The following is a 27,973-nucleotide window of genomic DNA, read 5'->3' as shown; positions in this document are numbered from 1 at the left end:
AAATAGTGTGGACATTCAAAAGGTGAATCGTTTTTACGTAGTTTACTGATTGCTGTTGGTTATGTGTACAGTGTGCTGACTGTATGAAAACATTGTAAATGATGCAGTTTCACAGACAGGCTCTTTTTTGTGGTATACAATCACCAGCGTCTATTTACAATAAACGTTCTTATGTTAAGTGTTCATATTGAAAAATCTGAACGAAGCCTACTTATAAAATATTATCACATCAGTTAGCTCCACTCAAAAATCTAATAGTAACATTCGTCTCTCTTATTTCATCAAAAAACGTTAGTTTTAAACCCACAGAAAATATTCACAATCTCCCTAATTTGGTGAAATTTTGGAAAGATCACCGAAGTTCAAAGACTTTCCACAGTTTTCGAGAAATATTAGGGAAATACTCAAATTCAAATGACCTTTCTCAAACTTTGGATAAATTTTTGGAGTAGAACCCTAAACTCGGTGTGACGCATTTTTCCAGACAAACATTTCATCACCCGTCTATTTTTAATCCATTGAAGACGAAATTTCAGCTAATTAATATTATTTTTAAAAATATCATGATCTTTTTTCACGAATACTATACCAATGTTCTTTTTGAAGAAATAACAAAACCAGTATTTTCCGAATGTCTTAGTTCGGTTACTGGATTTTTATTATGTGTTTCAAATGTCCAGGTTTTTTTTGTAGAAATACATCTCAAGGTTGGCCCTGGTGTCATTAAGCTTTATTGAATTTTTTTCGTGATTTTAATTTCATAGAACTTTCATCAGTACGGTGAGACTATAATTTATGAACGACCTTCGACAGACGCAAAGGTGACCTAGGGAATGTCCATCTACTAACTAGGGTTATAAAGCAGTGTGAGGAAATAGAATATAGATTTATAGTTGATGGTTAGAGTTAGGAACTAGACATAAGGTTTTCACAACGAACTGACATCAGCGAAAAAACTGAAAAGCTATTTAGCTAGATGAATGGATGAATTTTGAGCCAAAACCGAAAACCTGTTATCTTATATCTGATTGGTTCGTCCACAAATCATGGTCTCACCCAAGTAGTAACTCTTTTTCATGGTGAAAAAAATTTATGGTATAAGTAGGTCGTTTTGGTGGAAATTTGTCCTTTGATTTTTTAGGTTTAAACTTGAAACTTTCATTATCCCTACTGATAAAATCATCAAAAAATTCAAATAGAAGTGAGTTATTCGAATGTTTATGTATTTTTTGACTTTGATCTTTATTGTTCGTTACCGACCCTTGTTATATCATTTTTCGCGTTTTTAATGTGAGTATCATCTTTTTTGATGATGTTTAAACCTCCCAGCTGTTCAACGTTTTCTGCTTGATTGATAAAATAGGTTGTTCCTGATGGTTATTGATTGATAATCGACTTTTGTGGCAAGCTTAAGAAAATCTCCAGGTTTCTTTCGTATGTCTCACTATAATAAACTTGGATTAATATAAAGGACTACATATTGTGGTGTTTGATATATATTTGGAGTACATGTGTGTGTGTTAAAATGGTGGCCAGTTTCACATGTATAGTCTTTATCGGATTTGGAGTTGTTTGTTTTGTGGATATTGATTGGCGTTCCTACTTTCGTCATTGTATCATTTGGTTTTTACAAAGTCAACTGAAGTAATTTTCTGGCTTGTGTGCTACGTCCAGTCTAAAAAGACTCAATAATCTCATGTATTCTTAGTAATTGGCAGCATGATCTGCTTGTTGGTCCGCATATTTGGTTTCTCTCCTATTGATTACTGACAATTTTTTGTAAAGTTAAGTGGATAGGCGCTCTTTTTAAGAGCATTAATTAGATTCTTTTTCCTTATTACTTCTTATTTAATATGTTCTGCATGGACAAATTTGTATAGCCTATGTCTATCTTGAATTTTGAGGATGATGTTGACCAAAATGACAATGAATTGTTTGAAATACGATCACATAGTTTAGATAATAAAACAACGGCAAAAGGTATTTTACGTGTTTCTAGCTCCTATTTCTACTCAGGATAGACCACAAAAGAGTTTTATCTACTAATCATAGAGGTTTATTCCATCATGTATTGGTAGGTCTTCGGCGTTTTAACCAGTGTCTTAGATGTAAGTCGCTCACTTTCAAATCTAAAATAAATACCCGTTTACATTTTGATTAAGATTTGTTTAAATATGTAGTTACAACCTCTACATATTTCTTAATACTTCTTCGACAAACTTTAAGATTTTACATCAGTAACTTGGTGATCAAAGTAGTTTTTGGTTGAGACTAGACACTGCATGTAGCATATATATGAATGTTTGAGCTCATTGCTGCAAGGGTTATTAAAATACGTTCCAAAAAACCCTAAACACGGAAGTATATAGGACTTAAGCTTTGCCAATTTAGTCTCCACAACGAGTTCTAAGTCTCTGTACACTTGGATGAATGCGTTTCTTTATTTACAAAATAACGTTTAAATTAGACCACGGTCCTATGTGAGTGTCGATATATGCTTTTCGATTCCTCCATATAGTGAGAAAATAAAACTAGTATGTCACATTTGGTTAGTGACTTACACAAAACAAGAAGGAAGGAATACCTTAGTTTACGTTCCAAAGTACACTATAGCGGAAGTTGATAAATGTTGCAACCATTTTTCACTACTTACATTCTTGAGATTAGTTTCAAATATCCTTTGAATAAATTATGAATCAATTGATGAACAATCAAATCGCCATTGTTATCAACCTATATATGCACGTTTACGTTTGTTCGTTTCAATACATTTTTTGTGAATCATTTTACAATCTAGGTAAGGGTTATTGATATTTGACCGTTTAAATTTCACTTTTTAATCCAGCCTGGTAGATAATTAATACCTGGGTACATATTTCAGTGTAAATAATATTTAGACCACTGGTGACCATTTTGAAATACTTAGTTTCTAAACAAAGACATGCTGAAATCTTGACTTAAAATATTTTCATTATCTATATTCAAAGACTACTTGTTTATTTATTATCGTCTTCAGTGTTCACAAATAGTTGCCATTTAGTAATGAAGAGCTGGCCAGTTATAATTTTCATATCTATTGTCAGTAACTCGTTACTGTTCTTCTAGAAAAGTTACGGTTTGTCTCATTGTATCTTAGAGCACAGGACTTCTAGTGTTCATGTTATTTGCATTTTAAAGAGCCTCACTCCCATTAAAACTTGTTCTTATCTAAGCTCGTATGTGGCTTTTTTATATGAATATTAAATATTTTTCTTTTGGTTCTTTTTATTATTTTTGGTGTTAAATCATTAAATTTTACAGATGTACCATATTTATATGCTTATCACTGCCTGTGTACCTTTATGACCATTTTATTTCTGAGGCGTATAAACTCAAACAATAATTTACATATTCCTTTGACCATCAAATCAGTCCGATACCCCGTCTGTTTATTTACTCTGAGCACTTGATCACCTGAATACATTATTTGAAATGCAACATTCCCAAAACATCTCTTGATTGACTTTTTGTACTATCCTGTCGAGTAAATCTAGTAATAAAAAGAAGGTAAGCTTAAAAACACACAAAGAATTGATCGAGATTCATAATAGCTATCGTATTGGGATCGAAGCTTGCATATTTTCTTTTACTTTTGGTGCGCTGACATAAATGGTCTCAGGTTTTATACTTTTTATGTGTATCTGTTTGTCTGTATTTATGCATCACCAAATGATCTTGATTCACACAAATTCGACACTGAAGACAAAAATATAAATGCTCCTTAAATTACCAAAGTATAAGATTCATTAGGAAATGTGACTGGTTTGAGAGTTATAAATAAGGGAAGGATAATTATTTTAATGAAGATAAGTACAATGGATAAAACAATAGATTATATAATAAGATAGGACTATATACGGCAGAATAAAGCCATAACTGTGTAATTATTCAACCTTTAGGACGTTTGCATGCTCTTAAGGTTATATGTCCGTTAGACAGTAATATACTTCATTGGAAAAAGTTTCACAGCTCAGTGCAAATTAATACAAACTTTGGTCCTGACTTCCACATAACCAATCCTCAGCACAATAAAAATATCTCAATTCTGTCGGTTGTTGATTCGACTTTAAGAGGTAGAACGATGTCCACTGCTCAGAGTTTTACATGTTACTACTGGCGTTTATGAAACATTGTGAAAATAAGAAAGAAATATGTCTGTCTTTTTCTGTAGGCAGTTGTAACAGCTACCTTAGACAGTGAGAATTTGTTTTAAAAACGGCATATAAGAATCTTATAAATATTGTTAAGAAGCATTGCATACATTCTCTAAACTGTGCAGAACAACAAAGATGTTAGTCATTTTTTGAATATTTACCAATGAAATAAAGCTCTACGTAAACTCTTATGTACTTTACTGAGTCACTGGATTTATTTTTCACACGGTCTGTGATAGAAGGATCTAATTCTAGCTCGATACTTGTATAGTGGAAACAAATATTGCAGAAAATGTTTATAGCAATTTATAGTTGAATGAACAAAAGAAATAAATTTATTGTTGATCAGTGTTATGCATGAGATTCTTCACTTCATCTCACTTCGTCCGTATGTTCGACTCCCTTTGGTGTTGTTCCTGGTTTTTATCTCAGGATCCTTTAAGAAAATTACCATAATTTTCTTAAAATATTGCAGAGTTAACTTAAATTTAAATATTATTATACAAACAAGAGAAAAAGCCATCGAGCACAATATAGTCTGCTTAATTCGTTGGAGGATTTCTGTTACTTAGACGGTACCTTTGGCATCTGGCTATTTTCCTTGAGTATAAAACCTGCTAAATTTAGGGTAATTTTAGAAATTTTATTGTTCAGACATTTTAAACGACAATAATCGCGCTAGCTGTATTATATAACTGCGTTTCACAGGCGTTTATTGGTTTGACAGCTTTTGCAATAGCCCGGTCATTTTCCGTACTAAAATGCCAATATGGTCGGAAAATTTCGTGTGATTTCTAATGATTAGCATTCGTCGACTAAAAACTGATTATTAGAAGGGGTTTTGTGGAGATTTTAGTAACTTCAGTAGTTAAAATCATGAATCATTTGAAGCAACACAATGGAAAACCTGGAGGTACTTGGCGGCCGTCTCCTCCTAGTATGGGACTCCTCAGCAGTGCGCACCCGCGATCCCGCCCCTCGCGAGATTCGAACCCAGGACTTATCGGTCCCGCGCACGAGCGCTCACTCACTGAAGACAATGGTGTACAGTGACGCAACTATGTGGATTGGTTGAAGTTAGACATTAACACCGTTGGATGCCGTCTCAGTGGTCTAATGGTGAAGCGCTCGCGCACAAGACTGATAAGTCCTGGATTTGAATCTCGCAAGGAGCGGGATCGTGGGTGCACACAGCTGGGGAGTCTCAAACTAGGACGAGACGGCCGTCCAGTACTTCCATGTTTTCCATGGTGGTCTAGCTTCAATTGACTCATGATTTCAACTATTGTAAAGACTGATTAAGTTAAGTATAGAAGTACGTTCCTCTACTTAAGAACATGTAGAGTAAGTATGTGTCTTTGGGAAAATAATACATTGTATGGCTTATAGTTTCATTTATTGAATCAAACATCTAGCACTTGTTTAAGACTTTCACTATCTTCTTCTCCCTATAACTTGAGTAGATTGTTAGAATATTGACTGGCATGATATAAGTTTATTTTAGAGAATATTCTCAAAGTCCTAATGAATAATACTCATCCTTGCATTAAAATGCAGGGAGTTCGATTGAGATCCAGCACCATGAGATTTGTATACATAATAAAAAAGCAATCATTCAGTTAAAATCTGTATATAAAGTCCATTAGAATTAAGTTTTTAAAATGTGTCCCAAATGCATGTATCCCGAAAGATCACAATACATATAACTCAGCGTTTTGCATTTTAGCAGAATTTGTTTTTCATGATTGCTTAAATGTTTCTGATTAATTATTTGTTTCGAAATGCTAGATAAACATCAGCTTTTGCCAGTTATTTTTCAAATTTTATCAGATACCAGATTATAGTTAACTGAGACTGGAAATGAGAAGAAATAACAGAAAATTTATACAAATGTAGTAAACCAACTTTATACTGTTTATGATGAACATAAAAGCATTGAAAAGAGCAACAATTATATCATTTACAGGCTTTTTGGTTCAGATAAACGACCACAGTATTAAATTTGTAACATGCTTATAATTCTATATTAAATGATATGCGTTTTTAAGTGATAAAATAACTTGCCTATTATAATATTCTTATTGTATTATAAAGATAATGAGATGGTGAAAAAATATGACAGTAAAAACACTGTTCCTCTCATAACTTACCTTCTAGATTATCCAGAAGCAAACTTATTATGTTCGGAAAATAAACTAAATTAAAACATCTAAGCATAAAGTAGGTGAACTTGTGAAGGCAATACTTAAAATTCAGCTTTAGGGTTTTAAAAGAAACATGAGTTTTACAGACAAATAAAACACAAGTATGCAAACTATCAAGTTATTTCTACGAGGAAAACTATATTTTGCATCTTAATTGCAATACGATTAAAAGGTATTATAGAAGTTTTGTTGTTTTAGAAAAAAATTTAATTCAGAATTATCAGGTGTCTTAGATGACAAGTAAAATTAAAAGTTAACACTACATTGCGGGGTGAACAAAAGTCGTATACAGATATTAACGAATTATATAGTTATAATTTAATCTAAATGTTTCATACACTTAAAAAACTATTCGAAAATTCCTATTACTCTTGATGATGATATAAACGGTGTTACTGACTCGTCAATCTGCTTCACTTTATTGTAAGTGATGACTATCATATACTGTGGAAAGTAGTAATGATTGTTGTGAACTAGGTTGAATAATTTCTTAGGTCAGTTGGAAAACAGAATTCTACAGGTTTTTTAAAATATCCGACTTTAAAATTTTTTTCATGAAATTTAAGGCTTTTTGACTATGATCATTTATAAATCTGTTTAAATGATTGCTGAATATTTGTTAAAACTAATCTTAGAACGATTTTGTGTCAATTGTGAAGAATCCAAGACTAGATACAAACTTATTCATTCGAATACTAGTGATCTTTAACCATATTTTACGGTTATTATTCTCTCTTTGTACTTGTGGAAAGTGTGATGTCACAAAATAGGCCACTATTTTAAGAAAAATTACTTTAGTTATTTCACCCGTTTGTGTCATTCGTTATTAATAAACTTTTATTATGACAACTGGCATGAATTCTAAAATACCACCATACCTTTGTAAAATGAAATTATATATATATATATATATATATATATATATATTAAGTTTATTACGTTGATTATTGTTATGTCCAGATAAGCATAATAAATGGTAACTTTTGGGATCCATTTATGGACTAATACTATGCGTATATTTTTATCGTATAATTATTAAATAAATAAATTATACATATTCATGTCCCTCTTATTATGAGCTTTATTTTGACCTATGAACTATTATTATACCATTTACCATTCTTAAATTATACCTTGTCTATTAATTACTACCTCCCTCATTCACAGCCACATTTGGCCAAATCTTGTACAAATGTTGTTTCCTATTTTATGGTACAGTGTGGTCTGTCTGGTTGGTATATAAACCTAGTATGTTTGAAATAAATAATTCATATTGCAGAGGCTGAGCTTGGTGTTCTGGACTTAATTGGCTGGGGTAGGCAGGAAGCAGGAGTGATAAGTACTTTAGACTGCTCATACGGGTTTTATGTGTCATTGGTCGGATCTATGATTCACTGCTCTCTAATTGGTGGTATCATTACGTTATACATTAACAGGGCACTCAGGCCATAAGTTATAACAATTATGTGGCGCAGAATCGCGCCATAGTATATAGGTGGTGTACCAGATTCATTTTATATAAATAATTCGTGCTTGAAATTACAAATGGTTTGAGCTTCTGGTATGTATAGTTTGCTAAGAAGTAAACTTCTTGGAATGTATGACTGAATCTTGAAAGATGTACCAAAAGCAGAAACTCAGTTATATCTTGATCTGTTATATGTTACAGAATAAAGGATGTAATTGGTGCCTTTTTGTCGTTTCCTAAGTCATTTTTTGAGATTGTCAGGAACATACTATAGAACATACTGATGGTGGGCAGTTTACCAGTGTTTTTATGTGAAAAGTGATCTACACTGGTAAATGTGTTAACATGGATATTTACCGTTGGCAGTGGGATTTAGAACATATATTTCGTCGTACTTGATATTTATTGTTGGACTTTACCTTTATGAGAAGTTATTTCAGTCGGAACTCAAACTCAACATGTAAAAAGCCAGAAAGTTGTTCAATAAGCTACTGAGTCGTGATAATTGCCACCTATTCAATTAGTATTTTGGGTTATTTTAGCTGCTATGTATTACTGGAAATATAATCACCATCCAAAAATAAATCATACGAAGACTTCTTTCCACGAAGCCCACTTGTTGGCACTGATAAAAATAGTGTATATTTAATTTAAAAATGATTAGGTTAGCCTGATTTAGTTGGTTTATAACTGTAATCTTGATTTTCATACTGTGAATGGGTCTACTACATATATCAGACATATTCAGAAGTGGTGCAGATTACTATTTGAAGACATGCAATAGAAATTGGTTTTCCAATAAGTTTCTTTAAGTTTATGTATAATTTAAAAGTGAATGAACTTCTTGTGTATTTAAGAACCGCAGGGACGAAGGTAGGAAAAATAAAAGTAACAACAAAAGCTTGAAGAAAATAATAGTAAGATATCATTATCAAATTTCAATAGGTAGTCACTTTACAGCTCTGTTTTGATTTTCAGACATCAGTAATTCATGTTTGGATAAAATATTGCAAGTATTGCATTTTATTAGAGCTTCGGTACGTAGTAACGTATAATACACCACTGCCTATCTGTTTTTCGCAAGCTTCTTTTTAATGAGTAAGGGTTGCTAACCCCGTACCACCAGTAACCCTAGAAAAGCTCCAGGTAGATGATAACAGCAAAGAATGAAAAACTTGTAAGCTAAACTATGAATATCACGTCTGTTTGGCAGGAAACTTCTAATGATGGCGACTGATTATAATGGCTGTAATATTTATTTAAATAAACAGAATGTGATCTAATATTTAATCGGGTTCAATAGGGATTAAATCAAATGAAGTCTAAACTAGGGCATGAAATTACAAATTTAGGTATATTCTCCAAACCTTCATGTTCTAGAGAATTCATTTAGTTATTATAGCCAAAATCGGTTAACTTTTATCATTCTTAAAGAGAAGGTCAAATCTGAAATAAAGAACATTGAGATAACTTTAAGAAGAAGATGGTTCGAAACGTTCTTCCACTAATAAAAAATAAATCGAATCGAAAATGCAAGTTCCTTAGAATTTACAGAAAAGTACATATATTCTTGTGTAAACTCCTTCGAACCATGTAGAGAAACTAGACTAAATGTTATACAGACCAATGTAAATCTCAGGACTCTGAGGTATTGTAGAAAGATTTAGACAAAGTTTGTAATGAAAACCGACTTTTAATAGAAATTACACACAGAAACATTCAACCAATAAATTAGAAATGATACTTTACACTTTTTGTTTGGCAGTTGAACTGAACTGATGTTCTGATAAAAAATTAGTCACTGCACCACACCCTGTATCCTTATGTTCACTTATTAATTAACAATCTTTTCATCGTTTTACCAATCGAAAATTCGTTCATTAAATAATTAAAATCTCTTTCACAATAAATAGCTAAGTCAACATACGAAAATGTTTGGTTTTTAATGTAACTACAAACAGATAGTAATTCAAAGTAAAAAGGAAGGCCAACTCTTATTGCTAAGATAATTACCGGTAAAGAAAAGAAAAATAACAGAGTAATTGATAAACACTTTAAATGGAGATTAAAATAACAAAAATTTAATAAATTTCTTGAATGTAATTTATATCATTCAAAGTTCCTTTTAAACTCATTTAGGAAATTAAATAAATTGGCAGGAAAATTAATTCTCCTTCACTATAAACATAAAAAATTTATTTAATTAAAACTTTAGCTCGAAACAATCGTTTTACAGTATCTATGTCAAAATGAGACTAATTTTATTTGTTATAACTTGTGACCTGTGTACCCTGTTAATGTATAACGTAATGATACCACCAATTAGAGAGCAGTGAATCATAGATCCGACCAATGACACATAAAACCCGTATGAGCAGTCTAAAGTACTTATCACTCCTGCTTCCTGCCTACCCCAGCCAATTAAGTCCAGAACACCAAGCTCAGCCTCTGCAATATGAATTATTTATTTCAAACATACTAGGTTTATATACCAACCAGACAGACCACACTGTACCATAAAATAGGAAACAACATTTGTACAAGATTTGGCCAAATGTGGCTGTGAATGAGGGAGGTAGTAATTAATAGACAAGGTATAATTTAAGAATGGTAAATGGTATAATAATAGTTCATAGGTCAAAATAAAGCTCATAATAAGAGGGACATGAATATGTATAATTTATTTATTTAATAATTATACGATAAAAATATACGCATAGTATTGGTCCATAAATGGATCCCAAAAGTTACCATTTATTATGCTTATCGGGACATAACAATTTCATTATTAGGATGGATTGAAAGCATTTCTTTTTGTATTTAGATTAAATAGTTGTACATACATATTTCATGAAACTTATATTACTTATATGCTTGAGTATCAAAGAAATACAAAGATAAATAATAGATTGTTTGTATTTTCAAATTTAAAGCCAGTAGTATCATTTCTTGCCTTGATCTTTAAATATAAATTAAAAAAGAAACACATTCAATTGTAACATCATTAATTTGAAAATGTGTTCATACTTTTCTTTGAATGTTCTTTTTACCGTCGAACTCAATTTATGTCAATTTTTGCATTTCTAAATAAATTATTGACTAGTTGTTTTTAAATGTAATAAATATTATAAAATTTCTCGTGGTATACTACATGTTTTCCAGAAATTATCTTTTAAATGTTGAGCGCACTGAACAATACAAAATCTGTTTTGATTTCTTCTTTACTAACATGTATATTGTGGAAAGTAAGGGGTAAATTAATAATATTGATTATTTCTTATATTTCATAACTTTCTCTCATGTAATTTATTAGGTCTTCTACTCATTGTAGTCTGTTTCCTTCACTGCTGCTGAACATACTACTATGTATAACCTACATTATTCGGTGAAGCCTTGTCAAAATAAACCCCTTCAATATAAATTTGACAAAAGATACCAGGATGTCCATTTAAAGGCGGTAAGTTTTTTATTAAATGTTTATTTATTGTCATTATCCATAGTTATCGAGTTAACAGAGTGGCTGAATGAATGTTTAACTATTATAATGGAAGAAGATTTGTATGAGTTGTGATATGTGTGGTCTATCGCTTGACTTGATAGCTAATAGCAAATCTAAATTATTGATTCAATGGCCCACGATGAATGAATATCAAATGATAGCCAACGGTCAGCAAAATATGAGTCGTTTGATTTAACAAAAAGCATACAAAATACCTAACACAAAACATACATAGTTAATATTTATCCAAAATGTAAGTGACTATCAGATTTAGATTTCATTTGTTGTTAACAAATCAGCATACGTGCGGGTTTATGATCACTTTATGTAATTCACGAACTGCAGTTATGCCTAAATACCAATTTATTTTGATCAAGAACTTTGAGATATGACGTACATCCTTCTTTGATGTTTCCAGAATGTCCGTGACATCAGAATGTAAGAGTAAATGGGTGATTTGATAATCCTTTATAACTTCTATGATGATTTTGGACAATTACCACATTCGACGAGTAATTCAAGAGAACGATGAATTTTAACAAATCAATGTAATTTCTTTCAGGAGATATAGTGAAAGTGGGCCTGAAATGAGTTTGATAGAGCTCTAGCATTTGATTTGGAATAAAGATATGATCGGTGAGCACGAGGTGTGAAACCAAACTGAACTCTAACTAGCAAGTCAGATGTTTACTTTTGTGCAATCTTTGGAGAATCGTGAGAGCCAACGGTTTCAGTATCACTGAGAATAGACAGACACCTTGATGCATTATGTAGGGGTTTTTATACATATATATAATATGCTTTCCTTTTACTACCTTTCCGAAAATACTAAACAGATATGTGACCCGTATATCAATTCAACCCTTGGAAATGCCATTTGTGAGTTATGTGGGTCCATGAAACTGCGCCCTTTCAAAAGTAAAAATTGTTTTCTCGTCTTTTATTTTTTGTTTAGATAGGTAGTAATTGGGTTTTTTGAGGGGGGGGGAAGAGAAATAATGTATTTGAGACTGTTGAGAAGATAAACTAGTTCATTTATATTCTAAAAATCTTTATCTATAAATTAAGGTATCTTTGAGGATTTATACGTGATGTGCAGCTACCTTCACCAAATATTTAACGAAACCAAAACATCTTACTGATGGTTGCCTTAAAGAGCTAGAATATCCTCTTCAGTCACCAGTGTATCCTGCTTCCGAAAGGACAGCGCACTCTAATTACATGGTTCAATGATCTTCACACAAGCGTTGAGATATTTTTTCACACTAAATAGATTTGTGGGTAATAAGAAATTATAATAAACCTAAAAAGTCCAAGTCCTTATACATGCGAAACTGTGGTCCATTTCCTTCACTATTTTTGGAGTTTTATAATTGTAATCAATTTTAATCTACTATTTGAATTAACTAACAACTTTTAATATAACTTGTCCTAATATTTGGTTGGTAAAGCAAATTTGGTTCACTTTCACGTAGTCATCTATTTACGAATAACTACAAAAAATTAAAGGGATGAAGATGAAGAACGAATGTTTACTAATTCATTGAAGTCTTGTATACAGCATTCTAAGATATGTTCAGTACGTATACAATGAAACTTCCTGGTTTTTTGATAAAAGTTGGCTTTTGTTCGTTCTACATCATAGTACGATTTCAATTATGATAAGTTTAATTAGCAAATTAAGTAGCCAAAAACTAAAAGAATATGGAACTTTGGAGAATGTAGTGTCAGTTATAAATATCAAACTCAACAACCATGATAATAAAATTAGTTAAATCCATAAACTGTAAAGTACATCGTTTTGACAAGTCAAATCTTTATGTACACCTGCAAAATCAAAATGATTGTATTTCTCTAATATTAGATTTTCATATTCTGTCGGTTCAAAAATTATAAAGTGGTGTTATGTAGACGGTAATACTCATGTAACCCTTTGAAATTGACTTAGTGAGCAAGAATCACCTTACTAACTTATATTAATAGTCATGGTGTGATTACTTATAAGCGACTTCAGGAGATGATTCTCGGAATTCTATTGAGAGGCCATGATCAGTGGAAGTATTCGCCAATGCTATCGGACTATAGTCGTGCAATATCGCGCATGGTCTGAAATTAGAATTGTGAGTCATTATATGCCAAATCAGTAGTCTAAAAGCTAGAGACTCATTGAGATACATGAATTTCATGGGTTCTATCTCTAGGAAGGTCGCATTGCTGATGATTTATATGCTAAAATAGTCCTAACTGTTCTTCAATCTATGTGTAGACAAAGTTATTCTGTGTTGCGAGAATCTAAATGACCCTAAACGTTCTAAATTTTGTATGGGTGACACAAAACACAACACTCAAATATTCAAATAAGTTTCGACGATTTTTAATACAAGATTAATTTTTTTAAATGTTAGATTTCATTTAATCAGTAAATCCATTTTCATATTAAAGTATAAAATTGTAACTATATATAAGATTTTTACGTAAACAGTCTAGTGGATTAAATGTAGACTTTATTAAAAGCTAAAAAGGAACAATATTTTGAAAATACAGAAAACTACATTGAATAAGAAAATGAAAATGCTAGAAGAGAGGATGATAAAGTCAAAAGTTATACACATAAAATCAGGGTTAAAATAAAAAATGTATTGTACTACTTGAATATTACGGGCAATCGCTAATTTACCCATGCCAACACATAACTTTTTCTCATTTCAAAAGCATAGAAAACTTAATAGTAAATAAAAATAGTGTTAATTTTATTAAATATTTCTGATCAATTTAATATCGTTAGTTAGCATATCATTCATTGTTAAGATTCGATTGGTTTTCCCGTGAAAACTCAGGTGAATATTGTTTTGTATTTTTGAGTAATAAAACCAAAATCAGAATGTTATCAAATGTTTATGATTGACAAAGTTTCACAAATTTGATAACTAGTTCTTTAGGTATATCATTTATTGAAATAGTATCATTTGTTTTCATATAAACATATCTCTTACACATTAATGCAAATACCTATTTATAAAAAATCCTTCACGTTGATTGGATGACTTATTCAGTATACAGTAAACCGAAGAACCATGTACCTATTTATATTCGATAATTTTGTTGTTTGATTATATTTTCCTTGAAAAAGCTTGGACCAGATTGCCAGGCGAAACGTTGGATTTACTTAAAATTCATTCGCTGAGATTTTACAAATATATTCTTCTTTTTAATGTCTCAAATTAACTCGGCGCCCAAATATTGTGAAACTATTCGTTCAAATTTAGATGAAAGTTCTTATTTAGTATTATTTACCTAGTAATACTTCATAATGAACTCTGTAATCATACTGTAGTGAACGAGAACACAAATGGAGACAATCAAATGTATTTGAATACAAAATTACAGGATGTCTTAGTAAAATCTGAGAACCATACAGTAAATATTTATTTTGCAAAATTTCAATCAATTGTCTCAAACTTGACTATTAATTTTGCGAACGTCAATCAATCGTTTCAGATCTCAGTGTTCCTTCACTTCCATAGCAATCGTTCTGTGTTCTTGTTCTCTTTTCTTTGATCTTAACCTTCTGCCTACAGGCATTTCACTTTCGATTGATGATACATATTACTTATGAGTAGCACACACCACAATATGAAAATGTTACATATAATGTGAATATGAAAAATAATAACATTTAAAACAATTGGTCCCTTTGATAAATTCGATAATGTAATAAAAAGACGAAAATTATCAGAACTAAGTGATATATTAGTGCAATACATTTCGAACAATCTGATCACACATATACTTGTTAAGAGCATTTCTACAATCAAGTAACCCAATAAGAGCAGAGGATAAACATCCGTCGTCCTCTATTGCTAAACATATAATTGAAACAGGTCATAAGACTGATCTAAACTTAACTTTTGTGGTGTTGTATAAAAGTGTAAAAGGGCGTACACTAAGGCTTATTGAAGCCTTAGCCATACGAAAATTCAAACCCCCTTTGTGTGTTCAGTAACAGTTTGTTCTTACCTTAAACCTACTCTGGTAATATTGACTTATTATCCAGAGTGATTAGGTTTTGAATTGTGTTCACATTATTATTCATACTCTTATCATCATCCTTATCTCCTCTTACCCCGTTCCCAGTCTAGTTGACCTTTTATTTATATATATAAATGCTCTTAACAAGTGTATGTGTGATCAGATTGTTCGAAATGTATTGCGCTAATATATAACTTAGTTCTGATAATCTTCATCTTCTTATTACATTATCGAAATAATAACATTGTTTCACTTCAAATTGTGTAAATTAACGATTATAAAACATTCAACTTACAATGTTTAAAAACCTAACTTTACAATAAATTTATGATAACAGAATAAGGAAAAAAATTTAATATTTTCTATTATCTTATATTGAATGTTGTGTATATTGTCATTGCATAACTTTTTCTTTTGTTGTCAATCATATGGTTGATATTTTTTTTATTGTTATTGATTCTTTCAATATGATTTGAGTTCAGTTAGCTAAAATGAAATCGACAGTGGATACAACTGCACCAAAAACATTTCAGATTATTCATTTAAATTCTAAAAAAGACAGAGTAAGTAGTTTAATAAATAGTTAAAGATAAATAATAAACAATTAAATTAATTATCAAATTACTTTCTAAACTGAAATAAATAATTCAATTACAATTAAATAAATAAATATTAATGACTAGATTGAAAAAGAAAATTTCAAAAGAATAACAGAAGAAAATAACCGTCTTTTGAAGAGGATGCATGAAATTCAGAAACATGGTATTATGGGCAATGAAAATGATCAGTATATAGAAAAAAGGTTAATATATTTTATATAATATTCCAATCGAACATTTACATCTGTTTATAGTAATACAAACAGTACAAATTATTACTTTATTGTCTAACTGTTTCTTTCTCAATTGGATCATTTTAGCTTAAATGAAGAACAAAGACTGAAAGAAGTCAAGCGAGTAACTCAAGAAAATAAAGAAATTCTTAAAAGGCTGAAGAATTCAAAAAACTTATATAATCGAGAGAATTGGGAACATGATTGGGCGAATACTCTTAAATACATGACTAACATATCAAAATTTACTATGTATCATCAAAAATCAGTATGTTTATTCTAATGTGTATTTAATGAATGTTTATATAAATAACCAGCCAATTGGTTTTCGTAAATATAGTACACCGGATTACATTTTCCTAAATATTTTTTTATGTTTGAATAACTGTTTGATTAAATTAATGTTCAAATATAAGATTAATGACCCATAGTTTTGGAATGCACATATTTCCCCTTAGATTAATCACAGTTGACTGATTATTTTTAACAAGTTATATGTATTTACTAAGAAAATGTCAAGTTAGACATATGTGCTTGGTCCTACGTTGTAGCTGACTGACTGAATATATGATAGAACATCCACGGAATTGAGTACAGGTTACTGATAAAAGTATCCATTTGAAATCTCTAGTAAGACTTAACAGTCAACTTATTCTATATTTTGAAATCTGAGAAATATTAAGAATTTAATTGATTTGTTTTGAATACATAAATCTTGACTATATTTGAGAACACAAAACGGTCTGAACTAATTCATTTAAAATAATTGCTTTATACACTCTGTTGTAATAATTATATTTAATATTACTCTATTTCACTGTTACATTTTATGGATCATTTATTAATGATTAATTAGTGAGCAAAGAATGTGATCTAAACTTCAAATCTCTGTATTACTGAAGAATACTTTTGCCAAATAAAACATGATCAGTGTTTTAGTTTTATTGTTTACTTGATAATATCTATTTTTCACTCAAACACAGTCACGTACTCCATGCATCTATAGGGATATTACGAACACATAAATTCTAAAACGAGAACATTTTTATGAAAGAATATAAAAATGAATGAGTGTTACTGAAAAAAAACATAAAGTCAATACTCAAAAATTTACAAAAATAATATGATCTTTGTTAAAAGATATTTAGGTTTAATAACAAGTATTATCTATTGATTCACTTCAGAAACTTCAGTTCTTTAAATATATGAACGTTTGACTTTAATACTTTTCCTGTTTCATGACAAGTGATTTCTTCGGTATGTAAAAGTATTCAAATTAAGACTTGGAGGCAGAAGAAAATTAGCGTCAAGTTAGAGGTTTTAAGTGCATTAAAAATAAATAATATTTGAAAGTTTAGCTTGATTAGCACTGGTTAATAATTTCGGACTCTTCAGCAATCCCCATGGAAAGCTTCCTAATGAATCAAACTCAGAACGTTAAGATTTCATGACGAGTATGGCACTGCTATGTTGCAGAATTCGTACTCGATGGTTAAAATTCTCTGCTTCAGTCGACTGACGACCATCCGTCTGCGGAATCAGCTATATATATATTTCATTAAACACATGACTGAACTATGTTTATCATGGCCTCTCACTAGAATTTCACCATTTCTCCGCTAAATTAGTCTTTAGTAAGTACGTGTTTGAATTTGACTACCCATCTTAAGCAGGATTCTTGTTGAGGCTTTTGAAAAAGTTGTGATACGTAGTTTCAAACAGTAACAATCGAAAATGATCTCTTTAGTTATATTGTTTGATCTTTGTTCTAATTTTCAGGTTTCCTAGTACTACAAACATTCTTTCACTTTCCTTTTTGGTAATGTTTTTGAAATTTACTTATTTCATGTTTGATAGTGCAAATCTACACACACGTTTACGCCATATTTTACGCCAATGACGTTTTTTCTAACTTGGGTATGAGTTAAATAAACAAAACACGTTGTTAATAATCATTTACAGTTGAAAGTATGTTTCAGTCAAATGATCTACCAAACTGCTTCCCAGAATTTATTTTAAAAAAGATGGAAGAGACAAAGAGATAATAATAATAATAATACTAATAATAATAATAATGATAATAATAATAATAATAGGACGTAAAGGCAGTCCAGTACCTCCAGGTTTCCAATGATATTTTCGATTTGATCGATTCGTGAATTGAATGAGAATAATAATGAAGTCGAATCCATATCTGTGGTAATGTGTTACATAATAATATTACGAATTCGAACATTATCACAAAAATAATTGCAAATGATTGATTAAGTAATTGAAAGATTGAATGGATAAAGTGAATAATATTCGAAAGTATCATTTAATAAATGAATGAAATGATACATTTAATTATAGAATTCATAGATTGCATAATATAGTGTGAGAAAATTTGCAAAAAAAGGTTTCGAAAAATATCCGAATGTTATATACAGTTTTATTAGCATAAAAACAATGTTACAGTCATGAAACAACAAAATGAAAACGGAAAACTTAAGAAAAAAGTATCGGTAAAGGACAGTGTATATTAGATTATTTGTAATACTCAAGTATTGGTTACCATCATGTCTAAGATATGGATATGGAAACAGACTGAACAAATTTTTAATAAATAAAAATTTCAGACTTATTAAGGTAAGTGCCTATGACTCCAAATATATGTGTAAAAAACAATTGAGTAAACTATGTGATATTAGTTGCATACTTATCACTGAAAATGCGAAATTTCCTTTTAACACATAACAAATATTACCATAATCTTTACAGTTGTTATTTCTGAATTTAGTTATTTCCTGCTTAAAAAGCAAATATTCATTTGGTTTCACTGTTATATGCTGCATACTTCAAAAATTAAAACTTCAACTAATTTATTCATACGAAGAACTATATTTGTAAAAAATTTCAGCAATTCGAATTAAAAATAACTTTGAGCATCTCCACAAAAAAAGCTCAGACCAGTTTGACTAGTGAAAATTCGGAATTATATATATATATATATATATATATAATTTATTTTTGTGAGGTTATCACTTACTTTTTCAATGTTTGAGAAAAGTCAGGTATCTAGTATTTTCGACTGTTTTCCTATTTATTTATTATGTGAGTATTACAAATAAGAACATAATTATCACTTGGCACTTCATTCCAATCATCTTAATCGATCTACTTATGTTCTTTATGAACATCCCATTGTAGCGCATACTAACTTGTTGGATATAGGCAACAAATATTGTAAACATTGGAGCTAGAAATAAAATTATCAGTGAAAATGATGCTCTTAAATGCAGCGTTAACGCACTAAGTAAATGTAAAATGTCCGAAAATGTTTGGTACTATATATATATATATTGATCGTTGAAAAATGAATGTGCTACAAACTTGTGAACGAATACCTTATTTCAATTTATTTTTAATTACCTTCTATAGACTTGATGTCAAACTGTTTTGAACTTATTCATTCAAACTTAAACGAAAATTACTATAGGTTTTGTTTTTGTAGACTTTAATAAAGAACTATGTTTTTAAAATTTATGGATCATGTTTCTGTTTTTCCCATTACGTTTTGTAAAACTCTATAATATTCGTAAAATGTGAATTATTATTAATTATAAATGGGGTAATTAAAATACTTACAATATTTTCAGGTTTCAAAAAAGAAGGGTCAACTAAGTGAAGATGGAAAATTGCGGGAAAAAAATAATGAATAATCAGTCAATTAACAGTTGGTTGTATTGCCTTATTTTAACTGTTAAAATTACATGAAAATTTATTAGAAAACCTCACTTATTATAAGAGTATTATCAATCCTGTTTCGCAATGACCTTTAACTAGATAGCAACACAAATGAATTGTAATATTATATTGAAAAATAAATTAATCAAATAAGAGATGGTTTATTTTTACTCTTGTTAATCTTTTCGTAGGTAAAAAGTTGAATGTTTGTTGACTGACAAGTGATGACACATGATTGAGTTTACAGTATACTGTTATATACTTTGTATATTATCCACTGGTTGAATAAAATTAAACCCCTTTTTTCCAAACGAATGACAATGTGTTTATGATTCTATGAAGACTACAGTCTTGTAGAGAATAATTTTTTTATAATTAAGGATACACATATAAAACCAATAGTGAAGAATACCAATGAAAATTCAAGTGAATACATGGAAACGATAATATCAGTAGTGGATTCAGTTATTCAGAGATCTATCGACTATGTACAAAACTTAAACAGTGATTCATCGAAAGTTGACATAAATCATGGAAATTCTGAAAATACTCAACAGCATGGTGCAACAATAGGGTAAGTTTGTTTGTTTTTATTTAAGTTTTCATTTCTGATTATTTTCAAGTCTATCATAATGTCAAATAATGCCAATTACTGTAATTTAGTTTCAGATACATAGTTGCGAGTACTTACATTGAAGCTTTTATACAAATAAACATATTTGGTTTAAAATGTAGTTACTTTTGTGTGCCAGTGATGCGCAACACGTAGAAATGGGAAATATATCACAACAATGATTTAAAGCTTTTACAGTACAGGGTTGTAGAAATTGTTGAGTTTGGTTGAAATTATGAACCGATTGATGTTAGATCACCAATGAAAACTTGGAAGCACTGAAAAGCCGTTTCTTCCTAGCACGGGACTCCTCAGATGTGCCCATCCACGACCACGCAACCGGGAATAAAACCTAGAACCTTCGGTCTCGCACGTGAATGTTTAGTCTTTAGACCACTGAGTCGGTATTCACCGGTGTTATTGTCTAACTCTAATTATTCCACGATATTGCATAACCATCTTTTATTATCTTCGGTGGGTAACTGTCTCACGCCTGACACCGATTAGTCCTACTAGTTACGGTTTCTCACTAGAACTTTGAGCATTTTCTCTTAAAACCAGTCACTAGTGAGAAAAAGACAATTACCAGCATGAGGTAGTAAGGATTTTTGAGTTTTATTGGACCGATCTAATTGAGACCGCCATCGAAGACCTGGAAGCACTGGACAGCTATGGATGCGTACTTCTGAAAAGTCTCATACTAGGATGGTATGGCTGTCCATTGCTTCTAAGGTTTCAGTGATGTTCTCGATTAGATCAGTTCATGATTTCAATAAAGGTTTTAAAGAAAATCACTGTTACTACACAAAAAAATTTTGGAAAACTTTTGTGATAATAAAAAAAATAATATTTGACTTCCACCACATGCTAAAAATGAACGACAAAGATTCAATATTTTGAATTTATATAAATATATAAGAAACTTTCTTAAATGATGTTAACATGTATTCGGAGTTTCCAATGATTCCTACAATATATTTTAGTTTTTAGGAACTTAGATGTGATTTTGAGTTTCCTTTTTAACATTCCTACAAACATTTTAGTCAAGGGAAATCAGATGAATCTCCAGAAATGATACGTAATCTAATAACATCAATAATACAGTCATCATTATATCGTGTCTATGAAAAAGATCTACTTAATAAACTAAGGTAAGTAATCCGGATTTTCTATTTACATATTTTGTCCTTTGAATAAATTCTTTTTTTGAATAGCTTGATGAAATATGGAACAAGTGGATTATAATATTCAGATTTTCATACGGTCGACAGAAAACCAATTGTCTTTTTAAGTTCTTTCTTAGTAAGCCTCTATGAATGTGTAGTTTTCTCTTAAATGAGTCAACTGAAGGTATGGAAATCACTTCTTCGAGTACTAGTTTCTAAGAGTCAGTGACTTGATGTGAAAATCAGTATGCTATGGGTATCTTGGCTTTCGAACCCACCTTGTATATCTTATCAGCTGACCTGATATAATAGGAAGAAAAAGAGAGAAAAACTACCTAAATTTACCGTCATCTAATTATTCATGAAGTTGAATATTCATTTAATTACATAAAGTACTCTTTTTCTACGGATTCAATAAAAATTTAGCAATTTCTCGGGTATTCATAAACTCCTCAATAAATTATGTGAGTTAATTCTGAACAAGTTAGTAGCATATTTTACTTAGTTTCGATCAAGTTAATCACAAAAATTGTGACAAATTCCCACGTATAATACATATAAACTGATAACTGAAAGTAACATATAAGTCAAATAAATCTGTATATTACCGTTTTTTGTACTTAAATTAATGCAAACTATTTAGATTCATTCCACTCAGAGTTATATGAATAAATTACTGATCTTTCTCAATAAAACTTTACGTGTATTGGACAACAGTTTAATTCTAAATAAGGTATCTATCTATTTGAAAGGATTTCTGTATTCAAATGTAGAAAACTAAATGTCGAAATAAGATTTATCAAAATGAAAGGCAAACATATAGGATATAATTATTCCGAATTTATCTAGTTACTACAAATATATAATTTGGGCAATTAATAGTTTGAAATATCAAATGAAAGTTGTATAATGTACTTAAAGTTAATAAAAATTAGTGCATTGAAAATATCTGAAAGATGAGAATCATGAGCGGTATCTGTCCACTTGATAAACATGAAAAAATACACGAAGGAGAAAAGAAATACTTGAGAGTGATGACAACCCCTGTATGTTAAGCATTAAAAATTAGCACCAAATTAAGTGCATAGTAGAAAGACAGGCTGAATATACAAGTTTTACATATAGAGTTCACGATTGAATAGCTGAATTGCTATACACTCTGAATTCGACATGGTTTAGATTTGTATTCTAACTTGACCTCATTCGTGTAATCCTGTGAAGAATATCTCTAAGTAGTAAGTAACCATACATACTTCTTATTAGCTTTAGTAAGTGATGTAGACGCACAGAAAACTTCCTTGGTCAAATTACCCTTTCTTTTTTGAAATTCGGCTCTGTTAATGACTGATAAGATCAAAATACATGGTTCCTGAGATGCTTTAAATCTATCACTGGATGCTTCAAAAATGAGCTATAACGGATTCATACACAAGGAAAGAATAATCTTTCCTAAAATTTAATTCAAAAATGGAAATCGAAAGTCCTAAAAAATTAGTGACTAAAAGATGATTATCATAAATTTATCGTTCAAAGTGTTGAATACAAAATTCAAATATGATTAATGATGTCAATAAATGTAAAAAGTTTATGCCTACACTATATTCAATAAATAAAATAGTTATTTACACTTGTGATGATTATAAAAAAACGTCCAGAAGACAATTCCTTACTGTGTGAGTTCGAATGCAACTGTTAGTGTTCGACTTTTGAATGAACAAAACATGGCTTCAGATAAATATTCTTTAAGTTTTTGATTATCAGAAGGGGTTTTGTAGAAATTTTAGAAATTTCACTGATTGAAATCATGAGTCAATTGAAGCTAGACCACCATGGAAAACATGGAAGCACTGGACGGCATTTTTGTCCTAGCATGGGACTCCAAAGCAGTGCGCGGGGTGCGAGATCGTGGATGCGCACTGCTGAGGAGTCCCATGCTAGGACAAAAATGCCGTCCAGTGCTTCCATGTTTTCCATGGTGGTCTAGCTTCAATTGACTCATGATTTCAATCAGTGAAGTTTTTGATTCTATACTTTCTGTTCATTTAATTTTAAGCTTGAATCACTCAAGAAACAAAAAATGTATGTTTTATTGTACAGATTGAAAAACAAAAAACCAAAGTTTTTTAAAATCACAATTATTTATAATACCATTTAATATATTTCATCATTTTTAAATAATGTAAAAGTATGAAACCTGAGAATTCTGAAAGTCTATATGAAATCAACCCAACGGATTATAATTACTATGATTTGGAAAAATTATATCCCAATGAAAGTTCATATGAAATCAATGATGAAATTATCTTATCAGATAAACCTTTACCGATTCCTAATATACAATGGCCTACTATTGAAGAATTTACACCAAAATTAGGACTGGAAAAAATTGAGAAATATGTAAAGGTAATGATTGAGTAATATATTTGTTAGAAATCAAAGATAAGGTGATAATTTTAAATCTAAATCGCCACGGTTATATCTGTGGGAGGTTTTGTGTTTATATACAATATTTAGACGTACTGAATGCTTCGAACATGAGGAATATCATTCAGATTGCAATGGCTTCTATAGTATTTTTGTTAATTTACAAGATGGAGATAACGAGTCTAAATTGACTATATATTATTTATTCATTGAAACATTTTGAAACAAAGGATGTGCATATGATTTCACTATCTGCAAAATCATATATGCAATCAAGAGTGTTATTATGTTAGTTAATGAGGACCAATTATTAGAACTATTGCAATGATGTATCTTATATTCATGTTTCTTTTTCGAATCCAACCTTGATAAAGGGTAAGTTAAAAAGTCTTAGATTGTCATATACATTTGCGTTTGGAATAAAGTACTCCAATAATGACTGGACACTACATTATTTAATGAAGGGGATATATCGTGACTAAAGCTGAATTTCTATTACAATTGCCTGGTTCCATTTTACAAAGTGCGAAGTACAATGATAGTTATAAGCTGATGGTTTCAGTTATGAAACAAACTAGGCTTGAGAAACACCGCTTATAAGATTGCACTCTTAAATGGTCAAAATGTCTCTAGAACACCTGTCTATTTTGTTATAAAAATTGCAGCTTTCTAAACAATTGTTCGCATTTGTACTTTCAGTGTTGGGAAATAAGTGATAAGTGGCTTTACTGCGTTGATATTTTGCCAATCGTGGAACTAAAGAATGAAACGCTTTATAAATATCGAGTGAAATTTAGTCTACCATCTAGGCGTTCACCCATACCAAAATCTACGGTATCGGTTTACTTCACGCTACGAATATCTCCGATAAAGCCAAAGGTAAGCAGATGAGTATATATATATATATATATATATATATATATATATATATATATATATATATATATATATATATATATATATATATATGGCGTAAATGTTGAACATTATGAATATTCATGTGGAGTAAAACACTTCCGGATTCCCAAATAATATTTTAGTAGTTTATTTTATTTCTAGATAAACGTACCTGTTTCCTCAATTTTTCCCACATTAAGACAGTGAGAAAAAGTTAAAAACGCTCCTAATTTTTTTTCAAAATAAGTTAATTTAGAGTTTAATTATGTCAAGAATGATATAACAAACCCATCTGTGAGATTGGATGGTTTTTATGCCATAATGATTTGTTACTTCTAAACGTTTTTATGAGTTTAAATGTTCCGTCATTTTTAAAAAAAGACATTAGTTATTGTTAACATTCAATACAATGAATTTATATTTTCGTTTATAATACTCACCTACCTATTGATGACAAAAATTAAGTTTATCTTATTCTAGTAATTGAAAAAAATAAACAACTTAAAACTGATATTCAATAAGGATATTTGTACAGAAACCAATATTCGTGATGTTTTATGAAACCGTTATATTTTGCAATCACTTCCGTATATAATAGTAACTGAGAACAACAGGATCAAAAGCTGACTTCAAAATATTGACTGTACACCTGAAGTAGCTATCCTTTTGATTAGGTACTGAGAAGTCATAATTATCATCCAGAACTCCAGATACTATCAAAAAACGATGATATCATGAAACCTCATTTTCTGATTATTTGTCTCTTATAAGCATAAATTATGAGTATAACTCTATGTAAGATTAACAGTTAGTAATTCAAATAGTATAATCTGAATCATATTACGTATACCAATAAGTACGTTGTGAAAAAGATTGAGTTGATTCATAAGTTAATTAAAAATAACAACGGAAAAGAATATCTTGATATCACCAACGTTTAACTGATCTTTTTAGTAGTTTAAATATACTTAGTTGAGGTTAGCTCGTTTATCGTAACAAACGATTAAAAGTTGGATGACATATCTCTGAGCTGTAGAGGTACACTTACACTTTGTTTTCCAAGTTGCCTTACTTTATTCTCTATTCCAAAAGACCACATTCACCGTATGAACCGTATCTTCTATACTCAAGCTTTTCTATGAACTCTATCACTGTTGCTACTTACACTGCACTGATATCTTGGTGTGTTGTAGTGTGGCAACTTGTAATGAAGCATATACGAGATTCCACATTGGACATGAATAATTGACCAGTCTGTAAAAATAGTAAACTCCCATTAATAAAGAATTAATTAAACCCGACAAGATTGTTTTCGAAGTTTTTTTTATTGCGGACTGACTTTGGTTAGAAAATCAATGAAAACCAGCTACTACTGCACAGTTACTTCGTCCTAGTGTGGGCCTTCTCAATGCTAGAGAACTATGACCTAAAGAAGAATCAAACCTACAACCTTCAGGTCTTTCCAATGGAATACTTAGTATACATCACCAACACAGTTCACAAGTAAATTCACGTAAGTGTATTTAATTATCTGGTCAAAATGTAGAAGAATCAAGCTTCAGTAGAATTTCGTTCTAATTTGTAGTTGATAGTGAGTTTTACAGGAAAAATTATCCCAGACATAATTTGACATGTTTCTAATTAAACTTATAATTCTTTTCATTTTAAAATCAATTTGTTTAAAAAATTAACAGAATTCAGCTATACTTGTCTATTATCAAGTCGAAACATTCCGCTCAATACAAATGTAAGTTAATCTTGCTAATTCAATGGATATTATTTTAATAATAGGACGAAACCGCCGTTCAGTGCTTTCAGGTTTTCCATGGTGGTCTAGCTTCAAATGACTCATGATCTTAACCATTGAAATAATAAATAATTAACTAAAATCAAACAACATAGGGTATGACAAAAAGATGATAATTTTTATTGGAAATTTTTGACTTTTCACATTATTTAATGTCATATCAGTAAACAAGGGAGAATAACTTGTTTTTCACTGACGTTAAATACCACTAGTATTTTAGCTGAAGACTGGTAATACTTTAGTAGCATTAGTAAAAGTTTGAAATAAATATATTTGTACCATATTGACCAACATCATAACACTGACCATAATCGAAACACATCCTATAAGTCTGTTTCTAATTAATAAAAGTACCTAACATGATTACACTAATGTGTAGATTCTTAAGGAAACTCTAGATACTGGGAGAGTGATTAACTTATATTGTTATAAAAATCTGTACATGTTGCTAAATTAATTTTCCTTTGAAGTAAAATTCCTTCGCTAACAAATACTTCAGATATGCCCTATAGGTTACTAGCACGAATTTGACAAGTAACTGTCCTAGGATTTGGAAAAAGCATTTATTTCCATTCTGAGTTTACCATTTGGTGAAGAGGGCTTTAATTTCAAAATATTGTACATATCTGGCTCCTAATGAGCATGGAAACATCCACTATCCTTCGTTTACAATGAAAACTTATTTATATCCCTATATTTACAACACTGCTGTTTTTAAACTTTATTTTCTGTTTTACTTTTTTGATATATTTGTCTCCTAGTCCAGGAAAGAGAAGATTTTCCGAGAGATGGTTAACGGATGTTGTCAATAGCAAGATACGATTAATGTCCTATGTCACTTTCTAAATACTTATTTCGGCATGAAACAAAAAAGTACTTGAGTTCAACTACGATAACATGTATGAACATTGCTTTCATTCCAGATAAATACTTGGAGCAGCATTGTTAGTATTTTAGTGTATTGTCAGCTGACATGGTTTGCAATGTATCTAAGTTATGTAAGTTTCTGAACAAAAAAAAACAACAGTGTACAAAGCCATTACTGAACAGTAATATTTAAATCTTATGTTATAGATAATGAAAATAACACAGAAAGCGGATATGTGGTAATGATC

The 27,973-nt window shown here is 30.4% G+C and overlaps 1 protein-coding gene across 2 annotated transcripts; it reads left to right on the top strand.

Moving 5' to 3' along the window:
- Nucleotides 1-27,970, top strand: AKAP14 (A kinase (PRKA) anchor protein 14; the record flags this gene model as incomplete). 2 transcript variants are annotated; one of them, XM_051213653.1, is made up of 10 exons in its annotated part: nucleotides 1-1,201; nucleotides 11,179-11,322; nucleotides 15,876-15,956; nucleotides 16,077-16,195; nucleotides 16,313-16,493; nucleotides 19,864-20,525; nucleotides 21,608-21,715; nucleotides 23,917-25,033; nucleotides 26,746-26,798; nucleotides 27,620-27,970. In XM_051213653.1, exons 2-6 carry the CDS (start codon nucleotides 11,230-11,232, stop codon nucleotides 19,924-19,926), a joined length of 537 nt encoding a protein of 178 aa, XP_051073479.1. In that variant the 5' UTR covers nucleotides 1-1,201; nucleotides 11,179-11,229. The 2 variants fall into 2 exon arrangements, with proteins under 2 accessions (XP_051073479.1, XP_035588064.1); XM_035730560.2 differs by lacking the exons at nucleotides 26,746-26,798; nucleotides 27,620-27,970 and having other exon boundaries at nucleotides 1-81; nucleotides 1,142-1,201; nucleotides 11,197-11,322; ... (1 more) ...; nucleotides 23,917-24,133; nucleotides 24,854-25,045.
- Between the last annotated feature and the right edge of the window lie 3 nt (nucleotides 27,971-27,973).

The sequence above is a fragment of the Schistosoma haematobium genome, chromosome 1 (genome assembly GCF_000699445.3).
Source record: "Schistosoma haematobium chromosome 1, whole genome shotgun sequence".
Lineage (NCBI taxonomy): Eukaryota > Metazoa > Platyhelminthes > Trematoda > Strigeidida > Schistosomatidae > Schistosoma > Schistosoma haematobium.
The sequence above is the reverse complement of the archived record's forward strand: the minus strand, read 5'-3'. Positions and strand labels throughout refer to the sequence as shown.